Source organism: Xiphophorus maculatus, chromosome 1 (assembly GCF_002775205.1).
Source record: "Xiphophorus maculatus strain JP 163 A chromosome 1, X_maculatus-5.0-male, whole genome shotgun sequence".
Lineage (NCBI taxonomy): Eukaryota > Metazoa > Chordata > Actinopteri > Cyprinodontiformes > Poeciliidae > Xiphophorus > Xiphophorus maculatus.
Window position 1 is genome coordinate 20447728 of NC_036443.1, and position 22605 is coordinate 20470332.

Below are 22605 nucleotides of genomic sequence, written 5' to 3' on the forward strand. Positions count from 1 at the left end.
TGTGGCTTCCAATTTTAAGCAGTGGTAAGGTATTACAGACTGGTCAGACACGTGTTAAACAGAGGTGGGCACACACCCTGCAACAGTCAGTGGCTCTATCTTGCCTTCCATGTTGACAGTGTAAACACTGTCAATATGAAGATCTGTCTAAAGAATCCTGTTGGTCCAAAACAAAAGCATTTCCTTGTAGTAGTCTCATGTTACTCTATGCTTCCCTGCTGGCGTTATGGGCTTGAGTTTTAGAGTTTTGGGTAAATGTCTCCCCATAACCCACAGCTGAAGCTGTTTCTGGCTGCTCTTCCTTACTCGGACAGCAGAGAGTGCTAGAAACCTGTGAATTATGCACTTCCATCACTTCCATCAACACTTTGAACCCGTTTTTCAATGTAATATGGATTTTTGGTCTGTTGTTGAACTGTTAAGGTGCTATATTTAAAAAATAATAATAATAACTAAAACCAAAACAAAGAGAAACCAGCCAATCATGAAATTACAGAAGGATAATGACGAAGGCTGCAACGGTGTTATTCCCACTGAAATTTATAAATAAATTAATAATTTAAAAAAATTGTAAATAAGGTTTAAAAAAGTCTTAAATAAAGAAAACGTCAACTAGTCTGCAAAAAAACTAGTAAAAATAAGAAGTAAAAACTCCAACAACGTTAAAGTTGGAATAAGAGGGTTGTTCAAACCAGTTTAGCTGCAATGTCTACCAGTTAAAAAGACATTATATATCTTTAAAGACATTCAGTCAAATTTTATTTGATTAGACATTTTGGATGATTGATGTTTCTCTATACTTTATCTTGTGGAAGTGGATTCTTTTTGCTATAAAATGTTGCCATGTCAGTCTGAAAAGTGATGTGTCTGTCACATGATCAGTTACTTAATTACACAGCTGCCTATCCACATTAAAGGGGCAGCTCATGGTTGCCATTGACCTATCAGGTGATTTTCATTGTGTTGAAGTTTTTAAAGCTAAATTTTTATGTGCGTCTGAGCTTGGTAAATTGACACATTATTTATTGGCTTTTGCTTTTCTCATATTGTGGTTGTTAACCTACATAATTAACCTTATGAATAATTTTGAAGACAAAATAACAGCTTAAAAATGAACTCTCAACTGAGTCAATATGAGTATTGATGTTACAAATCGGATGATGTCTTGTTTGTTGTCCAGCTGACACCAAACTGTGACAAAAATCTCTTTCTCTGACAACCCAGGTTTTGGAAACTCTGCTTGTCTGACATGCAGATCTGAGTATTATCCATCCATTTTTTTTACACCCTTGTCCCTAGAGGGGTCGGGAGGGGTGCTGGTGCCTATCTCCAGCAAACATTTCGGGCAAGAGGCGGGGTACACCCTGGACAGGTCATTTCATTTAGTATGATTTAAAACATAAAACATGGTAAGTACTTGTGTGTAGCGTGGTTCATTTTAATGAGAACACTGCAGACCCAGCGGGTTGTATGTTTACTTCAAGTTGCTGTTTTTATTTATAAAAATGGTTTCTTGGCTGACCATTTCCCTTCTGGGTGTCATTTTCCACAGGATGCTCTGGAGGCGTGTCAGACCAGGATCTCTAAGATGGAGCTCCAGCAGCAGCAACAGCAGGTCGACCAGTTAGAGGGGCTGGAAAATGCCACAGCCCGGACCCTCCTGGGAAAACTTATCAATGTCCTGCTGGCCCTTATGGCCGTCCTTCTGGTTTTTGTCTCAACTGTGGCCAACTGTGTGGTCCCGCTGATGAGGACGCGCTCACGCTCCGTCTCCACCATCATCGTTGTTCTCCTGCTCGCCTTCCTGTGGCGAAACTGGGACGCGCTGTCGGGGTACACGCATCGTGCACTGCAGCCCCCGGGATGACCAGATTGGCGCTTTGCTTTGGTGTCGCCGGATGATTATACTGTCACTGCAGTCACGCAGGAGATTCAGAGAATGTGATTACGTTGAGATGGCTGCTTGGCCATGCACTCTGAGCACATTTGGACATAACCTGGAACCAAGATAGAGAGGAAGAGGTGGAGAACAGCTGATGATACTCAAACTGAGGAAGGAGAAAACTGTTTACAGTTCTAAAATGAAACAATATGGTGTTATCCCTCACAGGATGCAAAACTCTACTGTTTTGTCTTTGGAGTTTAATTGATTATAATGTTATTTCTAATAATATTTAATTTCCATTGTTATTTTATTCAGTACCATGTAGCATTATGACCTTCTCCTTTTACACAGAGGAGAATTTAGTCAGGAAACTGGGCTGACGCCTCAGCCTAAAGGTTCAGTCTAATTTTAGAGACATGTGGGAATGTGGTTGATTGCTTTTAGGAGAAGAAGAGAACTCTTACCTTTCTGTGCTTGGTAGATTTGAACTATGGCTATGAACTTTATTGGGAGTTGGTCCATTTTTGCTGTGAAGAACTGGTTCAGAAGGACTGAATATGGCTTTTGTGTCATGATAACTTAAGATGATGTTGTGTTTTCTTAGCATTTCTGATAGCTAAGATCACCTGCTTCGATTTAGCTCCCTTTTTAAGTGGAAGAAACTTGATTAATGAAGGTTATGAATGATAGATGAAGACTTAAGAAGACATGCTGCTTGCCGTTTAAAAAGAAAACAACCCATAAACAGAGAACATCTGTTGATTCTCAAGCATCTGCCATATGTGTAACACGGAAACAAAGCCGCTTGTTGTCATTAAGAAAATTACATGCAAACCGGTTTTGCTGCTAAAAGCAATGACGGAGCGCTGTTGTCCATCTAAAATCAATTTGGCAGGATAATTGCCTCCCACCTGCCATATTTGATATGATCAGTTTAGGGAAAAGAGACCGCTGGTGCTCATCCAGCCCCGTCTCGGCAGGATCAGCAATGATGCTGCCTAATATCGACAGTGCAAGTAATCTCCACTGCCATGCAAATGCACACACTGTCTGTTTTTAACACAGTACTAAAACATTCTCCCTGTGTATGAACAGTTATTTATTTATTTTTTTTAGCACTAACTCTGTATTTGTAAACACCCAGTGCCAAACTTGAGTTGAAACCGGGCTGACTGGCACAACTAAGGCGATGCTCTGCACTTTTCACATATGGCATGAATGTACATGAATGTACATCGTCAGGGACGCAGCTCCTAGTTCTCAAGTCAGAGGCTCTACATGATGTAGTAGAACCCCCCACACCGCCTCCTGGACTTTCAGTGGCAGATTTATGAGCTTGATCATCAAAACTGTACAGCCGCACTTTAGCACTGCTTGTGACAGCACGTGTCAGGCTGAAGTTTAACAAATCTTCAATAGAGATTTGAAAAGGAAAAGTTGACTCAGGTCAGGATCACCCTCATCGTGGTTTGACGAGAAAACCAACAAAGAAGAACTCAGAAGGTTTTGTGTCAAAATCATTGTAAACTCGGATTCCCTCAAGATAAACAGATTTTAAAAATGTATAATGTATTTATTCATCTGTTCTATTTTGGGATGAGGAGAAGAGCATTTGAGTTGAGTGAGCTGACCATTAACCTTGCATGACTTTTTCAATAACACCTATAATGTAGGGTTGTGTGCTAAACCACTTCAGTGCCTTCTGATGTCCTTTTCTAAGTGTGGAATAAATAAAGTGCATTCCCAACTAAGCTTTTTTTCCCAACCATTATTACAATTTTTTTTCTTACCCCTCCAGGGGGTCTTTTGTGGGCTCTAGTGTCCCTTACATGATAGTTGGCTGACAGGAAACGGGGAAGGAGAGGGGGGAAGACATGTGGCAAATATCGTCGGGTCCGGGAGTCGAACCCGCGACGGCCGCGTCGAGGACTCAAGGCCTCCAAATATGGGTCGCGCTAACCCCTACGCCACCACGGCACGCTCCTGTTATTACAATTTTTATCTACAAGGCATAGAGTACAACCAGGTACAATGGGACACGTCAACATTTTTATTTTGAAACATTCTAAAATGCCAGAGGGGGATTTAAATGATGTCCTGGCACATTTATTCACTCATCCTTCCAAAATTGGATTTTATCACCACCAAATTTCAATTTTGATATTGTGTTTTGAGGATGTAGAGCCATTCGTATTGTAAACATGGTGTGGGCAATGACATCGGGCCAGACAATGTTGTTTGAATGTTTAGCACCAAACTTTAAAGGGGCTTTTTCTTCAGAAGTGGAAATCCTTCTGAAGAGATCATTGATGGAGATTATTTAGGTAGAGGTTGGTAGAATACTCAGAAACCGTACTTAAGTAAGTGTAGCACTACTTCAGCCTATTTTTACTCAAGAAAAAGTAAGTATTCCATAAAATGCTGCCTGAGTACTGAGTTAATGATCATATTACCAGATTTTATATTGATGTCATTAGACAGAAAAAGATATGTAAAATAATTGGCAAACTCTGGTATTTTAAAACAAAAATAATACAGAGTTAAGAAGCCTATAAATATGGAGCCCCTAAAGGGGCATTGAAGGAAAAAATAAACTTTCTGGTGAGCACCAAAATTTTGCTTTTTTTTTTTTTTCCTTCAATGTCCCTTCAGAGTCTCCCTACAAAATAAATTTAGGTAGAAGAAAATCCTTTTCAAAATCAAATTAAGACACACATCAGTGCTGGACAGGATAGTCACTCGAAGTCTATTGGAAATCTGTGTGATGAACTAAGGATGAAGCCATCGAATTTGGAGAAGCTTGAAGGATTTATTGGATTTTTCATGTGACAAATTCCTGCAGGTTTAATCGAGCCAAACCTCTAATCCGTATGAGTATCCCGGGGAGTGGAAAGAGAGTTCTTAACCTGAATCTGGCTGTTTATTTTATTTGTTTACTTAAAATATATATTTGTTTCTATTTGTGATGTAAAATTATCTCAGAACTCAAATGTAAATCTAGGATGTTTAGCGTTTAAATGGGGCTGCTCAGATGGTACCACTGTTGCCAAGGAGATCCTGAGTTTGAGTCTTTCTTGGTTTTTCTGCATGAAGTTTACATAATTCTCCCTGTGCATATGTGGGTTCTCTCTGGGTACTCTGGCTTCCTACTGTAAGCGAAAAATGTCTAAGGAATGCTGATTCACATGGTTTCACCCTCTGCTGCCTGCCATATTAACCCTCTTGAACATGTCACTTGACATTTGTTTCGTATCAATTACAATAACATGATGAGCCATATCTGGTAATTGTTTTCAGAATTTTGTACTTTTAGAGATTTTATATTCCAGCCACTAGATGGTGCTCTTTCATCAGGCATTTCACTAATATATCAGACGCTCATGAACGCGTATATATAGTGTGCTTCAAGAGAGATGGGGTCCAAACATAAATAGCTGTTGCTCCTTATCAAGAAGGAAACAGGTTATGTGCTAAATGGGTCACGACTGGGAGTGTTCTAATGATAAATGCGCGAACTCCTCCTTGTTTTACTGCCGTTGCATTTTAACGGCCGGCTGAGGGTATTTGATGCTGACCCGTCTGACCCAATCTTGGCTGCATTCCTCCTAAAACACCTACCACGGTTCACCTGCATCTTACTCATTGTGTCGTGCAGTTTAAAGGTAATGATGTTGCACTTTATCACTTTCCTCCCCTTCCACGCAGCCAGATTTGATGCGCATGGCTGTGCGCCAAGGAAAACACGCGTGGTGCACTTATCTGTCCAGCTGAAAGCTGCAAGTAGTGACCGGGGGGAGGGAGGAGAGAGGAGAGAGCGAGTTTTGTCCCCAGAGGAGTCCACGTTAAATTGGCACAGGGCGATTCCACACGATTTAGCATCAACTTTAATTATTGCGTGTATTCAGAGATAACACTTCTCTGGCTCGCCTGCGAGCTGATTTATGCAGCGTCTCACTCGCTGGTTCCACAACCAAGTATTCTATTTAGAGATGTGAGCATATGCACACTTTATCCCGATTTCAAAAATGCAAACCATATTCACATTTTCTAATATATTTTTGGAGTGGGGGTCGCATGTGTTTGGGCTTGAATATTTATGACTTGAAAGAAATCCGCAGTAGATGTCAGAGCCCGGAAAGGTGCGCTTTACGCGTCCATCTGGTTGCACTTTCACGGTTCTTACCGCGCCTTCTGTGCCCAAAACGGAACCCTTCGGATCTGCAGAACTAATCTGAGAGTCGGGCGATTTGGAGAGCACAGAAGGTGGGACGGTGACCCGTCATTAACCTCAAGATGAGCGGAACCACAATACCAGGATGGCGGTGGTGGAGGCTGGTCTTGATGGCAACCTGTATTCAAAAGGATCTCATTAGTTTGCACGCTTGTGTGAAAAAATACCAGGTTTTTAAAAATCATAATACATGACTGAACTGTTGCTTTGTTCTATGGAGATTTTGACCAGCATTCAATCTATTTGGGTACATGCCAAACATTCTCTATTGAAATGTCACTAACCTGAAAAACAGTCCAGCTGTTCTAGTAGAATCTTCCTAAAAATCACATCTTTAAAATTAAGGTACAGAAAGGTAGCAGAGCCTCTTAAGTCTATCAGTGCATCTGTCAGGAGAAGGGCACTAACAAATTATTTTTAGATGTTTTCAGTGAGACAGTTAATTATAGGTTTTAAGAAAGTTACTCTTTTCTTAGTTCAGTTTCTGAAAGTTCACACAAGGTCAGTGTGTGAACTTTAAAAGTTCAGTCTCTGACTTAAGACAAGGGAGAAGCATTTTCTTTTAGATGCTACACAAAAAGTATTTGGCACAAAAATCAACAGTCCGTATTATCAAAAGAACAAAATAGCCATAGTGGAACATGGTGGTGGCAACAGCACGATGTGGGTTGATGGAACTAAACAGTTTGGGTCAAAATGAATAAAATAAGGAGCAGTTTAAATATCAGACAGGTACAACCCTTGACATTCAGGTGTCTGGTAGAGAGCTAAAGATTAAAGTTGATTTTAGTTCTAAGCCTCACAGTGAGCTTAAGCATACATCAAAATAAATCAATTAACAGCTTAGATTGAGTTAATCAAAATATATGGGGTTCCTTAAAGATTGTGGCTTTAAAATAGATATCATCACAATTTGAAAGGTTTAGAACATTTTTGCAAATCTGAGTGGGTAAATATTGTAAACCAAGATGTGGGATGCTGAATGACTCCCATAAAAAAGTCTGGATGTTGTGTTTGAAACAAATATAGTGCTTTCATATCCATGCCACCAGACTGCTGCATCATTTTTAATTGTTATAAGTATTTCCCTAATGGATTTCCATGTTTTCAGCAAAGCTGCACAGGATACATGACACATTAAAGGTGTAAAAAGTTCTTTAAAATGTTACTTTCACGATCTCATTCTGCTAATTTAGCAAAATTTGGCATTTTACATCAGTGTGTGAACTTTAAAAGTGACTGTAAAAGTTGAAATAAGCGTATTTTTAACAGCTGTTGCACTTGAGTTGATGTTTTGATAATAAAATCGAAAATATGAGGGCAAAGATCAATCAGGCAGACAGAGTGCTCTCAAAGGACAGTATATGTCATATCAGGGAGGCAGCACCATTCATCACGGTTAATGAGATGACACCCCTGCTTCTGTGAAAGAGCAAGTTTTATTATATTAGAAATGTATTGCTATTGCTTTCTTTATTAATCAATATTTGAGAGAAACATGACTACTACAAACTTTTGTTTTCAGAGAATGTCTGTAAATTGTGCATCACAAAAAAAAAAGTTACACTTAAGTAGTTTTATTTAAAGAAAAATGTGTAACTAGACTGCTCTAATGTGTCTCTGCTGAGCTGCTCGGCGGGCAGAGGGGGACAGAGGCAGAGGAGGCAGCCTGAAAAAGGAAACACGACTCGTTTATCGCGTCATTCTGGGCTCGGCCGTTGAGCAGGAAACAGCCTTTCCTCTCGGATTGTCGCCGTCGGAACAAACATACATTTTTGTCTTTGCTCAATGCACCCCTCGGCACAGAACACGCGGAAGCCGGTCAGAAGGAAGAATGCCTCCTTCGATGGAGATAGCCGTCCTGCTCCTCGGCGTCCTGACTTTGGAGACGCGCAGGAGCGCCAGCGCGCTGCACATCCAGCAGGCGTTCGCGTCTCCAAACCTCACCAATAACTTCGTGGTGGATCCGGTGTCCAGGAGGGTCTACTTGGCCACTGTCAACACGGTATACCAGCTCAATGGGACCCTGACCGTGGAGGTGGAGAAGAGGACGGGGCCGGTGGAGGACAACCTGTTGTGCCATGCGCCACAGCTGCCCCAGGCTCCGTGCGAGCATCCCAAATCCCTCACTGACAACTACAACAAGCTCCTGGAGCTCGACCGGGAGCAGGGGGTCGTGGTGATGTGTGGATCTGTGTACCAAGGCTTCTGCGAGCTGAGGAGGATGGGAAATATTTCAGAGATAGCGGTGGAGTTCCCACCTAGAGGCGAAAAGACCGTCTTCCCCAGTATGCTGAACATCGCTGCGAATCACCCGAACGCGTCCACAGTGGGGCTCATCTTCAAGAGCCACGGGGGGAACACCCGGCTTTTAGTCGGGGCCACATACACAGGAGCTGGGACTCAGTTCTTCCCAAAGAACCACAGCAAGGAGGACCTGCGCTTTGAGAACACGCCGGAGATCGCAATCCGCTCCCTGAACATCAAGGATCTATCCAGGCTGTTCACCTATGACATCAACCCCTCTGAGGATAATGTGTTCAAAATCAAACAAGAGGTCAAAACCAAAAACAAACTCAACTTCGTTCACGCCTTCATCCAGAAAACTTACTCCTACATCGCCTTTAACAATGACGCCACAATGGGCCACAAGGAGAACCAGCCGAACAGCATCCTGGCTCGGATATGTCTGGACAGCGACATCCCCCGAAAGTCTACCGGGTCGGAGAGTAAGAAGCTCACCGAGTCCTACATTCAGATGCCCCTGCAGTGTGGAGCTAACGGGAACATTCACAACCGCCTAGTGTCCGTGTACTCCGCGGAGGTCCACGGAGGGAGCGGTGGGGTCCCGGAGCCCTATCTGTTTGGAGCGTTCTCCAAGGCGGACAGAAAGTCTGCGCTGTGCGCTTTCAAGTTTGGAGACATCGAGGCGGAGATCCGACAGGGCCGCTGGAACTGCTCCAACTCCCCCAGCAGCGATGTTCAGGTGCTGGACAGCGTGATCCAAGGCTCCGGAGCCGTCTGCATCCAGAAGGGAAACATAGTGGTAAGGTTCATTTACCTTATTTCACGTTAAAAGAGCAAGTTAAAAACGATACACTGGATAAGCTAGGATTACAAATGCCATAAAAACAAAAATAGGATAACAAACTCCATAAGAAAAAGCAACAACAACAACAAAAAAACCCAAGCAGTTATTTTATTTCAGAATTTGTGAAAAATAATACCTTTATAAAAATAAACAGTTTGCAAAATTATTTACACCCTTGAACTTTTTGGAACTTCATTTACTTGGATTTTAAGAAACACAATAACACAATTATGTGCTGTAAACCAGATGCACCACATTGGTTGGAGTGTCTATTTAAGTTAGAAATCTGAAAAGTGCGGTGTACACTTGTATTTCCTTTACTGAGATACCCATAAATGAAATTCCACCCAACCAACTGGCTTCAGAAGTCAAATATTTCCACTTGATTATATAATCTAATATAACAGACAAATTGTTTTGTGCTACAGAAAACACAGCATCTCATCATGAACAAAACATGCTTTAAATAAAATACTGTGATGTCAGCAGCATGATGTGGGGACAGGGAAGTCAGATAGAGTAACACACAGGGAAATCCCAGAAGAAATCCTATTAGGATCTTCAAATGACATAAACGAAGGTTGGAGGTTGGCCTTCCAACAAAGCATAGTCCAGACTTAAATCTAATTAACCGTTGTCTTAATTAGATTTAATTAACATAATCTGAGAGAGCTTGAACTGTTTTTCCAAACAAGTACTGGTAAAAACTGATGTCTCTTTATGTACTAAATAAAAGTTGGACTTGTAACTGTACAAAATATTGCTCTATAAAATACTAACCCAGAGAGATGACTACAGGTACACACCACACTTTTTAGATTTTTAGTTGTAAAAATAAAAATAAAATGTTCGAAATGGCAATGTGGCATTTTGCGCCATATTCAGTGACTGCAGTCCTCAATGCAGTTGTTCCCAGTTCGATTCCTGGCCCCAGACCATTTACTAGTTTTACAAACTTAACATAAACTATCATGCTCAGGTACATCTCAATATTTTAAAGTATTATAATATAAACACTTTGCTTATTTCAGTAAGTTAATTCACTACTAGTTTGTTTAAAGCCTGTTTTCTGTAAATTAAAAATCTGACATTATGACTAGGACAGAAATGTTAGCTTAAGGAAAAGTTTGGTTAAAACCTGCTTAAAGGTTATTATTTCCAACAGATACTTGTAATCTCGTAAAGGATAAACAAGCCTCAACAGAACACTTATTCCAACTTTTTAAAATCAACTTTTTCCCTACACATTGATAATTAGACTCCACTTTGTGTATTTCTATCACAAATACACAAAAAAGTGTGGGTCTAAGATCAAGAACTATGAATACTTTTGCAATTTACTTTATGCTTGGATATCTAATCCACACGTTTTGTTTTATTCTTATGTTGTAAACATAGAAACAGAATTTGTTTACATATGAAACATAGGGCAATGTAGTTCCTAAGGGAGCAAACATGACAACTGTATCTCACACTGAAAGTTAACCTCCTGAGCCCTGAGGCTCCTGGCTCAGAGAGAGGATCTCCTATGTAAGAAATAAAGGTCATTAGAGATAAAAAGCTCTTTAAAGCCACTTGAAAGGTTGTGGGAATGTTCAGACGCCACTCACATCTAACAGCTCCGCTCTTCTCTGTCTTATCAAATCTGAAGCACAGAAAGGGTTAACAGCTTACTATGTTTTTTCTGCTGCAGTTTGTTCTTGTGAGTTTTTGCCGCTAACTATAGCTCAGCCACAGGTTTTGTTGCAGTGGTCGAGTACAAATAGCCGCTTTGTTGCTGTCCCGTGGTCAGACATTATCTTGTATTTCCACTCAAATACCAGGCTAAATATTTGCCCTTAAGGAAACGTCGATGCTGGAAACTATATTTACCCTCTGTTTGGATGCCGTCACACAATGGAGGCAAAGTGAATCGGGAATGTGATGAAATTCCAGATTTCTGTTGTTGTGGTTCATACTGCCAGAGTTAAGGTCAAAGGATGCTGTGGCGTGACCAGGGAGCTGCCCTGCTCCACAGCACCGCCTTATTGTCTGTGGCCCCCGGTGCCGCTCCATCCATGACCCGTTTTCTGAATGGATCTAACATCCTACTTGGTCCTCAGGCCCTTGCAGTATAGACAACTTCTTGTTCAAATGTAATTTAGTCCAGATTTGTTTTTCTACTTTTGATGTCATAAAAATACTTCTCGGAGAAAAGTTAGTCCCTTTGGTTTTACGTTTATTGGCTGCGGACACGTGATCCTTTTTGTGTTTGACAGTTTGAAGGCCAGCACTGAGGGAAAGTCAGACACAATTTATGATAAGAGCGATGAGGCTGTGAGCAGAAGGGGCCCGTGGGAAACAACGCTAGAAATATCCACTGTTCTTAATTTTTTCCCTCCTTTTTCTTTTTACTTCTTTCCTTTCTTTTCTTTTCCTTTTTGGCTGAGCATGTTCTAAAATATTCAGCAAATTCCCAGTAGATTCTGGTGCTCATCCGAGCGTGGCGCTAATGTTTTATCACTGCTTACCGAGGATTTGACAAAAGCAAAGTCTTATGAGTGTTGAAGAGCATTGTAATCCCTTTTCAAGTATTCACTGACATGCCCACAAAGTAATTTAGAAGAACGAGCAGCACCAGAGTGATAGCTCCTATCACACACCACTTGCTTTCCACCAGACATTAATCACGCCGTGCTCCTGTTGTGCGCTGTGCTGTCCTGTCTTCTAATCTGTGTGAAAAACTGATGAGGATTGATCTCTTTTTCATTTCATCTTCTCTTCCAGTTACAGCCTGAGCAGCTGGACTGCGGCGCCGCCCACCTGCAGCACCCTCTGGCTCTACGGAGGCCCCTTCGGGCCATTCCTCTCTTTGAGTTCCAAGACCTCAGTTCGGTCTCAGTGGATAATGTGCACAACCACACTGTGGTATTTCTGGGAACCAGTAACGGATGTCTTCATAAGGTGAGGCCCACTGTCGCAGCGCTATGGGTGAATAAAACTTTCGTCGAATGCATTTCTGAAGGTTAGGCCCCCTCCTGATAGACTTAGACTTAGACTTAGACTTGTACTTTATTGATCCCTTGGGAAGACTCGCTCAGGAAATTGAAACATATTATCCTGAAGAACTTATTTTAGGTAGTGGTTAAGCTGAAAAATGGGACATTCAGCAAAAAGATACATGTCAGTACTAGTGGAACACACATTACTATTAATTATATATGCATTTGAGGTGTAAATAGTTTTAAATCCTGCTGCATTATTTTTTATGCTTGTTAGCCAAGGACAAATATATAATACCAAATAAGGCTGAATGATATCTGGAATATATAGAACTGGGATAGTATTGCAGTATTGAAGTCATAATACTGATTGTTATCAACAATATTTAATTTTTTCCCCCTTCATCACTATCTCTTCTCCCAACCATGTTAATTTTTGCATCAAAGCTGGTAAAAAATATGATCATTATGGACATCGTGTGCCAGGAAAATTCCTCCAAAAGGCCGAATATATTATTGGCATACAGACTTTGAATGCTTGGTTCTTAAAAGGGAGACATTGCGTATTTTCCATGCACATGGTGCCATTTTATAACACAATCAAGTAACTAATTACTGCTGCTGCTGCTAGTCAATAGCTGAGTTGGGGAGTCTTGGGGTAGAGGAGCTCTCTGAGGTGGAAGCTCAGCTGGAGACTGCAGTGCCGAGAATTAGCTTTATGGAAATAGGCATTACTTTATGAGAGCAAGCGTTTAGGCATCCCGAATGTCTGCTAAAAATGCAAGAATTACTCAAACATGCATGAACAAATCAAAGCAACATTCCTGGTATTTTTCGATAACGTAATAATGCCATAACATGACGTAGAGCTTAAAAAAAGTCAGTTTTACTTAATAACCTCCCTTTAAAATACAGCATGCTAAATATTACAGTAAAATAGTCATTTACACACATGGGAATTGTGATGACAACTTTAATTTGACATATTGTAGAGCTGTAATGGTGAGTTCTCGTTATACTGAAAAGTTGGATTTTCCAGGTTCCCGGTCAGAAAAGCAAAACAAAACAGCCTGCTGATGCTGGAACTCAGACCGGGAACATCAGAGCTCGCAGAGCAACCTTGAGTTTCAATATGGCTGCAGGCATACAGAATGTAATGAATGTTGCCAGTATAAACCGACAACTATGCACCTCTGTTGGTGTGTAGCTCGTTAAACCAGTGGCACACATGTTGCTGTAAAATATCTGTTCCCTTTGTGTTTCAACACAAAAAACAGAAAGAGAAATATATTGTTTTTGCCTTGTTTTGCTAGTTAGCTGCAAAAGAAACCGAAAATCTTGATGCTTTCCGACTTGTAACCAGGACGCTCTCATCCTGGGGCAACATCATTTCCAGCTCTCAGCTCTGAATAGCGAGACAACTTAAATGCAGCATAATTCCAAATGTCCAATGGTGAAAATAAATATACCCTAAAGTAATGCTGCAAAACAATATGAATTTCTTCTCTTCTCTTCATCATATCTGAAGGAAATACATCTATGGAGCTTATAAAGGGTGGGGTATACTAGGGTGGAGGGTCATCTTCCAGTAGAATCAGAAACTAAGCAAACAACCACATATGCAAAGAGTGTTTCGGATTGAAGCATATGTGTGTATTAAAAAGGCCTAGTCAAAGTCCTTACTTTAACCCAATTAAGACTAAAAAATTGATCTTCAGAGACTCTCTTCATCCTCTCTGATTGAGTTTGAGCTATTTTGTAAAGTAGAATTGGTGGAAATAGATGTTCAAAGCTGTTAGAGACATATCTGGACAGAAACTTACACTTGGTGGGGCTGAACACAAATGCACACTTTAGTTGTTCAGACTTTAATTTAAAGAAAAACTTTACTATTATATACATCTGTTTTTGCTTTGCGACTATGAATTAAGTCATGTTCATCTAAATCCTAGTGAAATACGCTAGCCTCTCCTTACACCAATACAAAAAAATATTAGGATGCCTTAATCCTTTACAAATGTCCAGTGAAGAATGATGAGCAATGGGTAAAAAATGGACTAAAAGCACTAACTCCTCAGGTCATAGAGTTATTGCTGTATAAAATGGTCCCTCTGAAAGGAGCTCAAGTTTTTAATTTGATTGAGCCTTGAAGCTTGGAAAAACTGTTGGATCAGGAGACACGCACGGATGCTCTGATGTGGCTGCTGCAGCTGTCGGTAAAGCTGAAGGTGTGAGAAAACACTCAGAGAACAAGCAGGACTATCTGCTTTCATCCTGTATCTTCTCAGCTCTGTCACCACTCTATCCCTAAGCAGCCCTAATCATGCGCTTTAATGTTCCTCAGACCTGGTTATTGTGTGAGAGAAGCTCTTTAACGAGACTCAGTCAGGACGCATGACTCAGCGCTGCCATGTGTTGGCCCGCGACCTGCGCTTTTACACATCCACTAACCATCCAGCTTGTGTCTAATTAGCAGTATTCCTTAATTCCTGTCTCAGTCACATTCCCAGTCGCCCCTGACTGAGATCCCTGCGAGCGCAACAATCTGCTGTCTTCAGATGCCTGTGGAAACAACGCAAGCCGACTCTGAAGGCTTGCTTTGCACGAGCTCTGTACCTTTTACAGCATTAAAACCATACTGCTGGGAGCTAGAGGGGGTGGGGGGGGTCCATTGTTTGGCCCCAACTGAGCTTGTCGTAATTGTTTTTTTTTCCGGAGGCTTTTTGCTGTAAACCAGATGCACCACTTTGGTCGGAGTGGTTTAAACAGCACTGAGTGTGTATTTGTGTGAGTCTGTTTGCCTGATTACAGGTTCGACTGTGTTTTGTAGGTGTTTGACTTTGTCTGCAGGCCATTGCGAGAAGGTTTAGTGATTCCATGTGTTTACTTAGATGGATACAAACCCTGAGATTATGCATGTGTGCGTCAACCTTGTTAAATCCAGAGTGTGGTGCTTCGGTGACCTTGCAGCAACAAACTTGCTTTGTGCTTTTTAGCTGTATGTGGCTCTGATTGTTTGTGTGCGTATTAGTATGTGTGGTGATGATTGTGCATGCGTGTGTGTGCCCTGAGGATAGAGCTGTTACAGAGGTTAATGGTGCTGTTAGTGTGTGTAATGTGATTCTGACTGTGAGTTTGGCTCAGACTAAACACAGGGGAGCAGTGGTTCAGATTAAGTTAGACCTCCTTTACTGTCTTTGAGAGAGCCCTCACTGAAGTAATTTGTAATTACATGCATTTTTTTAATGAAGTCTCTCCCTCCCCATTACGACTGACTTCCATTTTCCTGCGTCTGGCAGCTTCCGCCTCTATCGCTCTCTCTCTCTCTCACATCCAAATTTGCTCCCTCCTTCTCTCACTTCATCGTCCCCCGCCCCCATGTGATTCCACTTTTGTTTCACCTCAGACTCAAACATAGAAAAAAAATACACCTTTGATTTACTGTGAAAACAGATATTATCTACAGATATTGAAATAAAGGGTGCAAAAAGATTTAATCATACTAAACATTTCCTGTTTTAAGTCAGTTTGGATAAACAAAGCCCTTTCTGTTTGCTATTATTCTGGTTGCCCCAGAATAATAAGGGTGGGATTTTTGAAAATAAGTTTTTAAGTCTTTCTACAGTATAAGCACCAGACAATAGTTTGCAGGACTTTTTATCCCATTCCTCCTGACAGAACTGGTGTAACCGAGTCGGGTTTGTAGACTGCCTTTACTGACTTTAAAGTTTTGTGATGTTTCCTCCAAAAGAAAGACTTTGCTATCCATGTGCTTCATTGTACCTAAATGGTGGTATGTTTTGGATCATTTGCACCAAGCTGTAACTTCCTGATTGAAACTTTGAGATTTTGCTTTAATATGTCAACTCCTCTCCAGTTCTTTCCTCATGATGCCATCTTCTTGAAAAGTGCACCAGTCCCTCCTGCAGTAAAACACTCCCAACATGATATTGTATACATTGTACATCACATAGTGATGGTTCTCAGGTTTGCTAGCGTCCCAGCTTTTTCTACAAAATGTTAAAATTATCATTACAGCTGAACACACACCAAACCATGCCCAAAAAGGTTAAGGTCTTCGTCCTTGAATGTGTTTCCAAGTGGTAGTCTGGCTTTTGATGTTTCTTTTAGAGTAGATTAGTCTTTCAGCCCAACTTCATTCAAAACTGTCTCTCCTGTCAATAATAACTAACTGGTTCCAGCCAGCATCTATTTAAGGTTTTTTGGTTTTGTTGTGTGTTTTATTTCCTTATTGTATTTTGAGGCGATGCTTTAAATTTCATCCACAGGTGTGCATGTTCTGGCATCTAGAAAATAGAAAAAAAAATCAACTGGAAGTGTTTATTTTGATTTAAGACTATGGTTAAAGAAAGATAATGTGACCTTTTATGCAGTGTATGTTAGTATCTGGTATCAACTACATTTCTCTTGCTGGCTCACCTCTATCGATCTTTATTCTCCTGGTTGTACACATCCAAACATATTCACACAGAGAGAGGACAGGAGAAAATGAGTGCACAGCAGCTGAGCGTTCCTTGGTTGAATAGAGCCTTTGATCTGCATGAAGATAGATAGAGAATGGAGTCAGAGCGACCTGCCAGTGCAGCAGGTGTTTTGCTGGCTGACCGGGTGCTGCTTTGTGCCACAGCTCACCTCCTATTCTTTACCCTTTCCAGGTGTGTGGGCCGCTGTTTGCAGGCTTCTCGCTGTGTCACTCTCTGCGTGTGTTCACAGTCACTGGGGCGCAGGCTGAAGACACAATACAGCTGCTTACTATCCCCACTGTGTGTGCTTATAGAAGTGGTGGGTGGCGTTTAAAAATGACAGCAATAGTTGGAGCCTGAGACAATGTCTTTCATCCGGCTTTACTAAGCTTCTGTCTGCTTCGGTTTAAAATTACCCAGCCTGGCTCAGCAGGTGGTGACGTTTGTTTTCTCGTACAGTTCAATGCAGAAATATTCTCCTTTCTTGGACATTGTTCCATTTTGACATGTTACCGCCAGAAATGTAAATACTTTTTATTCTAATGAAGTGGAAAGAAAATGACAAAAGAATGTGAAAATCTGTAAAATGAGGGGCTCATTTGTATCTGCAACCTTTACTCTGAAAACCCCAAACTAAATCCATTTCATGTAAATAGTAAATAAAGTTTAACTGCTTGGTTTTTTTTTAAAATAAAAAAATAATGCAAGTGTTTTGTAAAGGCCTCAAAGTTTTGGAAATAAAAAGCGTATAGTACAGCAACAAACCTGTCAAGACATGACACCTAAACAGGAATTTCCAACTTGTGGGTCAAAAATGACTCTTCAGATCCTCCACTGTGATAAGATAAAATGGTGAGGAATTGATCAGTGCTTTAAAATGTAAAGCCAATAACCAAATGCTGTCCTTTGAAGTTTTACTGTAAAAAATATTTCTGTTTAGTAATTCTTTTGTGTTATGGTTGCAAACTGTGCTGTTTTGGCATCGTTTTCTATAAAAATGTAATTTTACACCAAAGAATAGATATCCATTCTCTTTTGTGTAAAGGTTTAATAAGCAACAATATAAAAAATGTTCTTTAATTTGAAACTCTAAACAAATATCTTATTATAGATATTGTAAAAACAAGCTTCTCTTACACAATAACCCGCATTTTTGGCTCTAAATAAATTTTAAAGAGAAAAAAAATTGCTCAGGTGCAAAGGTTGTTGACCTCCTGACCTAAAATGACAGGCCTTTAAGGAGAACATTGTCAGAGAAGCAGTGAAATACTCCATGGTACGTGTGCAGGAGCAGCAAAGATTCACAGCTCAGATGGAAGAATCTGTTAACTGGTTAGAGCATAAGTCAGATTTTAATGGAAGAGTGGGAAGAAGAAGGCCTCTGCTGAAAGAAAACTATAAGCAGTCCTGTCTAAAATTTAGATTTTTAAATAAACCCTTCAACATGAAGCATGTGGAAGAAGGCGCTCTGATCAAGTAAAAGGTTACGTGTAGGACCGAACACTGCACGACACCATAGACATACCATTCTCACTCTGAAAAATGGTGATGGCAGCATCATGTCCACAACTGGAGTGAATGAACGCTCTGATTAGTTATTCCTGACCAGGAGCAGATGGCTGTAGGAGCAGTGGGAAAAAGCAGAAGATCTCTATTTTTTCACAGACTATTTGTCTCGTATTAACAAATATATTAAAAACCTATTTTCTTTTATAAAAGTTACATACTACAGCTGTAAGACATGAAAATTGTTTTCCAAAGTGTCGCTCCTTTTGAAGCTGGGAGAGACATGCCTCAAAAGACTTGCAGTTGTAGCTAAAGCAAAAGGAAGGCTGAGTGTGGATGCACAACACCCTTTTTAGTGTTTCATATCTGAAAATCTAGAAAATTATCTATTATTGCCTTCCACTTCAAAATACAAGCACTGCTTTGTGCAAAATCCCAGTAATACAAATTATTGACAAAAAAAAAATGTTGAAAAAGTTCTAAAAGTGTAAATGCTATTCTAAGGCCCTGAGCATGTCCCGCAGATGGAGAGGCGACAGTGCCCATGCTTGTCAATAAAAGTGTCACTCAGCGTGCCAGTTCCCTAGAATGGCAGGATGTCTCCACTGAAGAGAAAACCAGTGAATTACAGAAATAAGGGCTTTCTCTGTTAGCGTGACAGGAAGTCTCACTCAGCGCTGTTTGTTTTTCCTACAGAGCTCTTTATGTGTGAGTGTGTCTGTGTGTGCATATGTTTGTGCGTACGTGTTAATATTTCACCATTTTATTATCTTGAGCTGTAAGACGGCCAGTCTGTAGATAGAGCACAGTTCGGCAGAGCAAGATTAGGCACATTGCTCAAACAAATAATCTCTTAAAATGTTTTTGAGCGGCTAGAACAAGATAAAAACATATTTAGGAAATTAAGTAATGAGCTAAAATTATTTGAAGGATTTTTTTTTTTTCTTAAGACTTGCCAATATTTGCAGTTTCTGTCAGACGTGAACGTTTTTAGCTTGCTGAGTTGAAGTTTCTACCGTCAAGCTGGAGGTTTTGTACAAAACATTTGGGTACAAACATATCCTTCAAATGTACCCATTTTGTTTGGGTACAAAATCAAAATTTTGTACCCAAACATTTTCATTTCACCCCTTGCTGAGCCATTTGCATCAAATTAAATTTAGCAAAACATCTTGAATATAGGAGGTGGTCATGTGAAGGTTGATTGAGCTTCTTGTATGGAATCAATTCTTTGCTGGAGTTTTTCTTTGACTCTCAGTTCTCCTTTAGATGGTTTTTAGGCTTTAAAATACTTCTTTGGTCCTCCACTTGACTTGTCAAATTTCCACCTTTTTGAGGGAAAGGAGTAAAACAGCAGCCAGACTCCAAACAGAAACTTTTAATGACATTCCTAAAGCCACGGGAATCACTGATGAAAACTGTTTGTGACTCTTAGAAGTAAAGAATAGAGAAATTGGAAGTGGTCTAAAAACTTTTGCCAAATACTGCATTGTTCTTGGCAAACGATTCATTAATATTTCAACAATCAGCTCTTGGAGCCTCCGATGACACCTTTCGCGACATGAGAAGGAGCAAGCTGATCAGCAGGCTGACGAAACCTTGCAAACAGTTTTGTAGGTGGAAGCAGCCTCCCAGCAGAGATCATTATGTGCAAGTTTCTGTCGGGAGTCACCAAGCGTGTATAGACAAATGTCAGAAAGCCTGAATTTGTTCAATCAGCAGAAAGCAAATGCAATTCATGTTGTCTTGTAAACTATGTTGTGTGTAGATAAAGCTAGTGGTCCCAAACTGAGGTTCTCTGGTTGGTTTGATCGTATTTTACTCTGATTTCTACCCTCACTCTATCTTTGCAGCTGACCCTCTTCCCTAACATGACGTTGGCCAGCAAGAGTACCATGAAGCTGCCAGCTGGCGAAGCGGTCCACCACATCATGACTTTCGACCCCAACGATGGCAATTTTCTTTATGTCATGACCTCTCACCACGTAAGCACCCGAGTACAGACAAGGTTTCAGACGGTAGATGTTTACTGCTAATCTGCACAGATGTCACAGAGGAACCACAAGAACCACTTTCAGAACACATCTGCTAAAATCCAGGCTCATTGCTTCCATTTAGCAGAACACAGTTAGATTTGTTGTGTCGCTCTGAGCTCCTTCAGAGTTCAAAGCTCCCAGATGGTTTCATAACTGCCGCACTTATGGCTGCATGCGGTTGCACCTACTGCATTTATGTCACATAGCATCAGTGTACCTGAATTTCTTCTGCTAAGAGGTTAAATCACTTTGCTTCCTGTTGCAGACACATTTTGATATGCACACTGATGAGCTGAAGTTGTTTTCACACATTTTATGGGAGGTTGCTGCAAAAGATCTTGTTAGCAACACACAGCACGATCCATAACCTCTTGAATGTCATGTTGAAATCTTTAACATTTTACTTAAAATTTAATAGATTGACCTCAAAGTTTGGAAATGTGACACAAATGCATTGTTCTTTGCAACCTACCATGCATATGTGTTCTAGATAGATAGCACTGTAGAAAAAACAGGTATAAAATTATCAGCATTACTATACATAAATACAAATTTAAACAAACAGCAAATATTTATTAGCCAAATTCAGCAGCTGACAAAATTTAGGACCTACCAGCTATTTGTGACCAGAGCTTCTCAGTCAGTAAAAACTGACCAATCGTTGCTAGTGTAATGTTACGCTTTTCTTTTCCATTTTATTGTAATTTCACCAATTTAGACATTGAAACCAGGGATAACAACAATGGTATATGTACAGTGACCCAGAAATGTAAAAATAAATAAATAAATAAACAAAAACAAAATGCATCAACAAAAGCCCATGCTGAAGTTACGCTAAAAAGGAGGTAATATTAAAATGAAAGTTATGCTAAACATGCTAGCATAGCTTCTGTTGTAGCTTTTGTGCTGTTGTGGATTCTGCATTTTGTCAACCCTTCTGGGTCATATTAATGATGATAATAATAATAATAACAGGGACAACTACAATGTTCCTTGTCAAAAACAATACATAATCTACTACCCACAGAATCTGCTTTTTTAATTGAAGAAAAGTATATTTATAACTGCAAAATAATGCTCTGTCATTACCTATTTTCCTATATAATAACTGAAGCTGCAACTTTCTGCTGACCAATTTATGGACTATTTTTAAGTTCATTTATGGCATTATCCATTGGGAATGCTAGAAATTACTATTTTCCCAGAGGCCAGACTACATCATTAAATTGCTTGTTATGTCCGCCCAGCAGTCCAAATCCCACAGATGACCTAATTACAAAGATTAGGCAACAGAGAAAAAGAAGCAAATCCTGACTTCTGACAAGCTGTAGCTAGCAGATGTTGTGGAGTATTTGTTCAGTGACATATTAACTGATGTTCAGAGCTGCCAGAGTAAATTGCTGTTATTTATTTGTCTTCTACCATACCAGCAAGTTTGTTAAAAACAAAAATCTCTTTACTTAATCTTTTTTTTTTAAATTGTTGTTGCTGTTGTGTACAGATGCTGAGAGTAAAAGTAGCAGAATGTGACCAGTGGAAGAGCTGCACTGACTGCTTGGGGGCTAGAGACGCCTACTGTGGTTGGTGCACTTTGGAGAACAGGTGAGAATGACAACCTTTTGTGGTTTTGAAATGTCTTTCTTTTAGGGTGCATTTACACCAGCCCTGTTTAGTTCACTTTGATCAAACTCTAGTTTGTTTGCCTACACAGTTCATTTGGGGAGAATTGAAATCACATTAAACTCTGATAAGTAGGTCTTGGTTCGGTTAAAGTGAACTTTGGCACAATTCGAATATGTGAATTATGGTCAGACAAGAAGGTAAACCTCCCCGATGCAGCTCTATTTTTGTTTGCATTTCATGAAGAATGAAGTTGTGCTCAGTGTCTTCTTCAGAGGTTTTTGTGTTGTTTCCTTCCATGGTTCTCGATGCAGTGCCACCACAGGCGAAGGAGTGAACAGGTTTCTCAGGTTTTCAGGTTTTGGTGTGTTTGACACAGCTGAAAATGTAACAAGCGTTGCAAATTTGGCCCTTTATCGAACCAAGACCACTGGACTGTCAGGTGTGAAAACAACCTTTATTGTATTGTGTTTTTCTTGATTTTCTTCTGGTAAAACATAATTGAGTCAAATTACCATGTGATATAGTGCCACACTCATGCCACATGGTTGTTGACATAATCAGAAAGGATGAAGTGTGGAAAGATTCACTTCGTCTTTCTAGTTAAATGCGGAAGTTTAACTGCTGCTGTGATGCTGTGCTACAGAGTGATCTGACTTAGCAGTCCTTTAAAAGCAACAAAAGCAAAGACTGATAGTTTGATGAAATCACTTCTGTTTGCCGCATTGATATTTGAGGCACAGTAAAAACCACTGACTCTTTTCCTGGTTT

The 22605-nt window shown here is 40.3% G+C and overlaps 2 protein-coding genes across 12 annotated transcripts in view; both read left to right on the top strand.

Annotated features, from left to right (window-relative positions):
- The window catches only part of tmcc1 (transmembrane and coiled-coil domain family 1), a 47123-nt gene extending 43487 nt beyond the window's left edge, over nucleotides 1-3636 (top strand). For all 8 annotated transcript variants that reach the window (XM_023334497.1, XM_023334510.1, XM_023334501.1 and 5 more), the window contains one exon: nucleotides 1553-3636. In XM_023334497.1, coding sequence (XP_023190265.1) covers nucleotides 1553-1867 — 315 coding nt within the window. In that variant the 3' untranslated portion in view covers nucleotides 1868-3636. The remainder of the gene's footprint in view (nucleotides 1-1552) is intronic.
- A 4140-nt stretch (nucleotides 3637-7776) lies between these two features.
- plxnd1 (plexin D1) overlaps nucleotides 7777-22605 on the top strand; it is a 98602-nt gene continuing 83773 nt past the window's right edge. For all 4 annotated transcript variants that reach the window (XM_014471256.2, XM_023333697.1, XM_023333694.1 and 1 more), the window contains exons 1-4: nucleotides 7777-9162; nucleotides 11974-12150; nucleotides 20032-20163; nucleotides 21716-21816. In XM_014471256.2, coding sequence (XP_014326742.1) covers nucleotides 7951-9162; nucleotides 11974-12150; nucleotides 20032-20163; nucleotides 21716-21816 — 1622 coding nt within the window. In that variant the 5' untranslated portion in view covers nucleotides 7777-7950. The remainder of the gene's footprint in view (nucleotides 9163-11973; nucleotides 12151-20031; nucleotides 20164-21715; nucleotides 21817-22605) is intronic.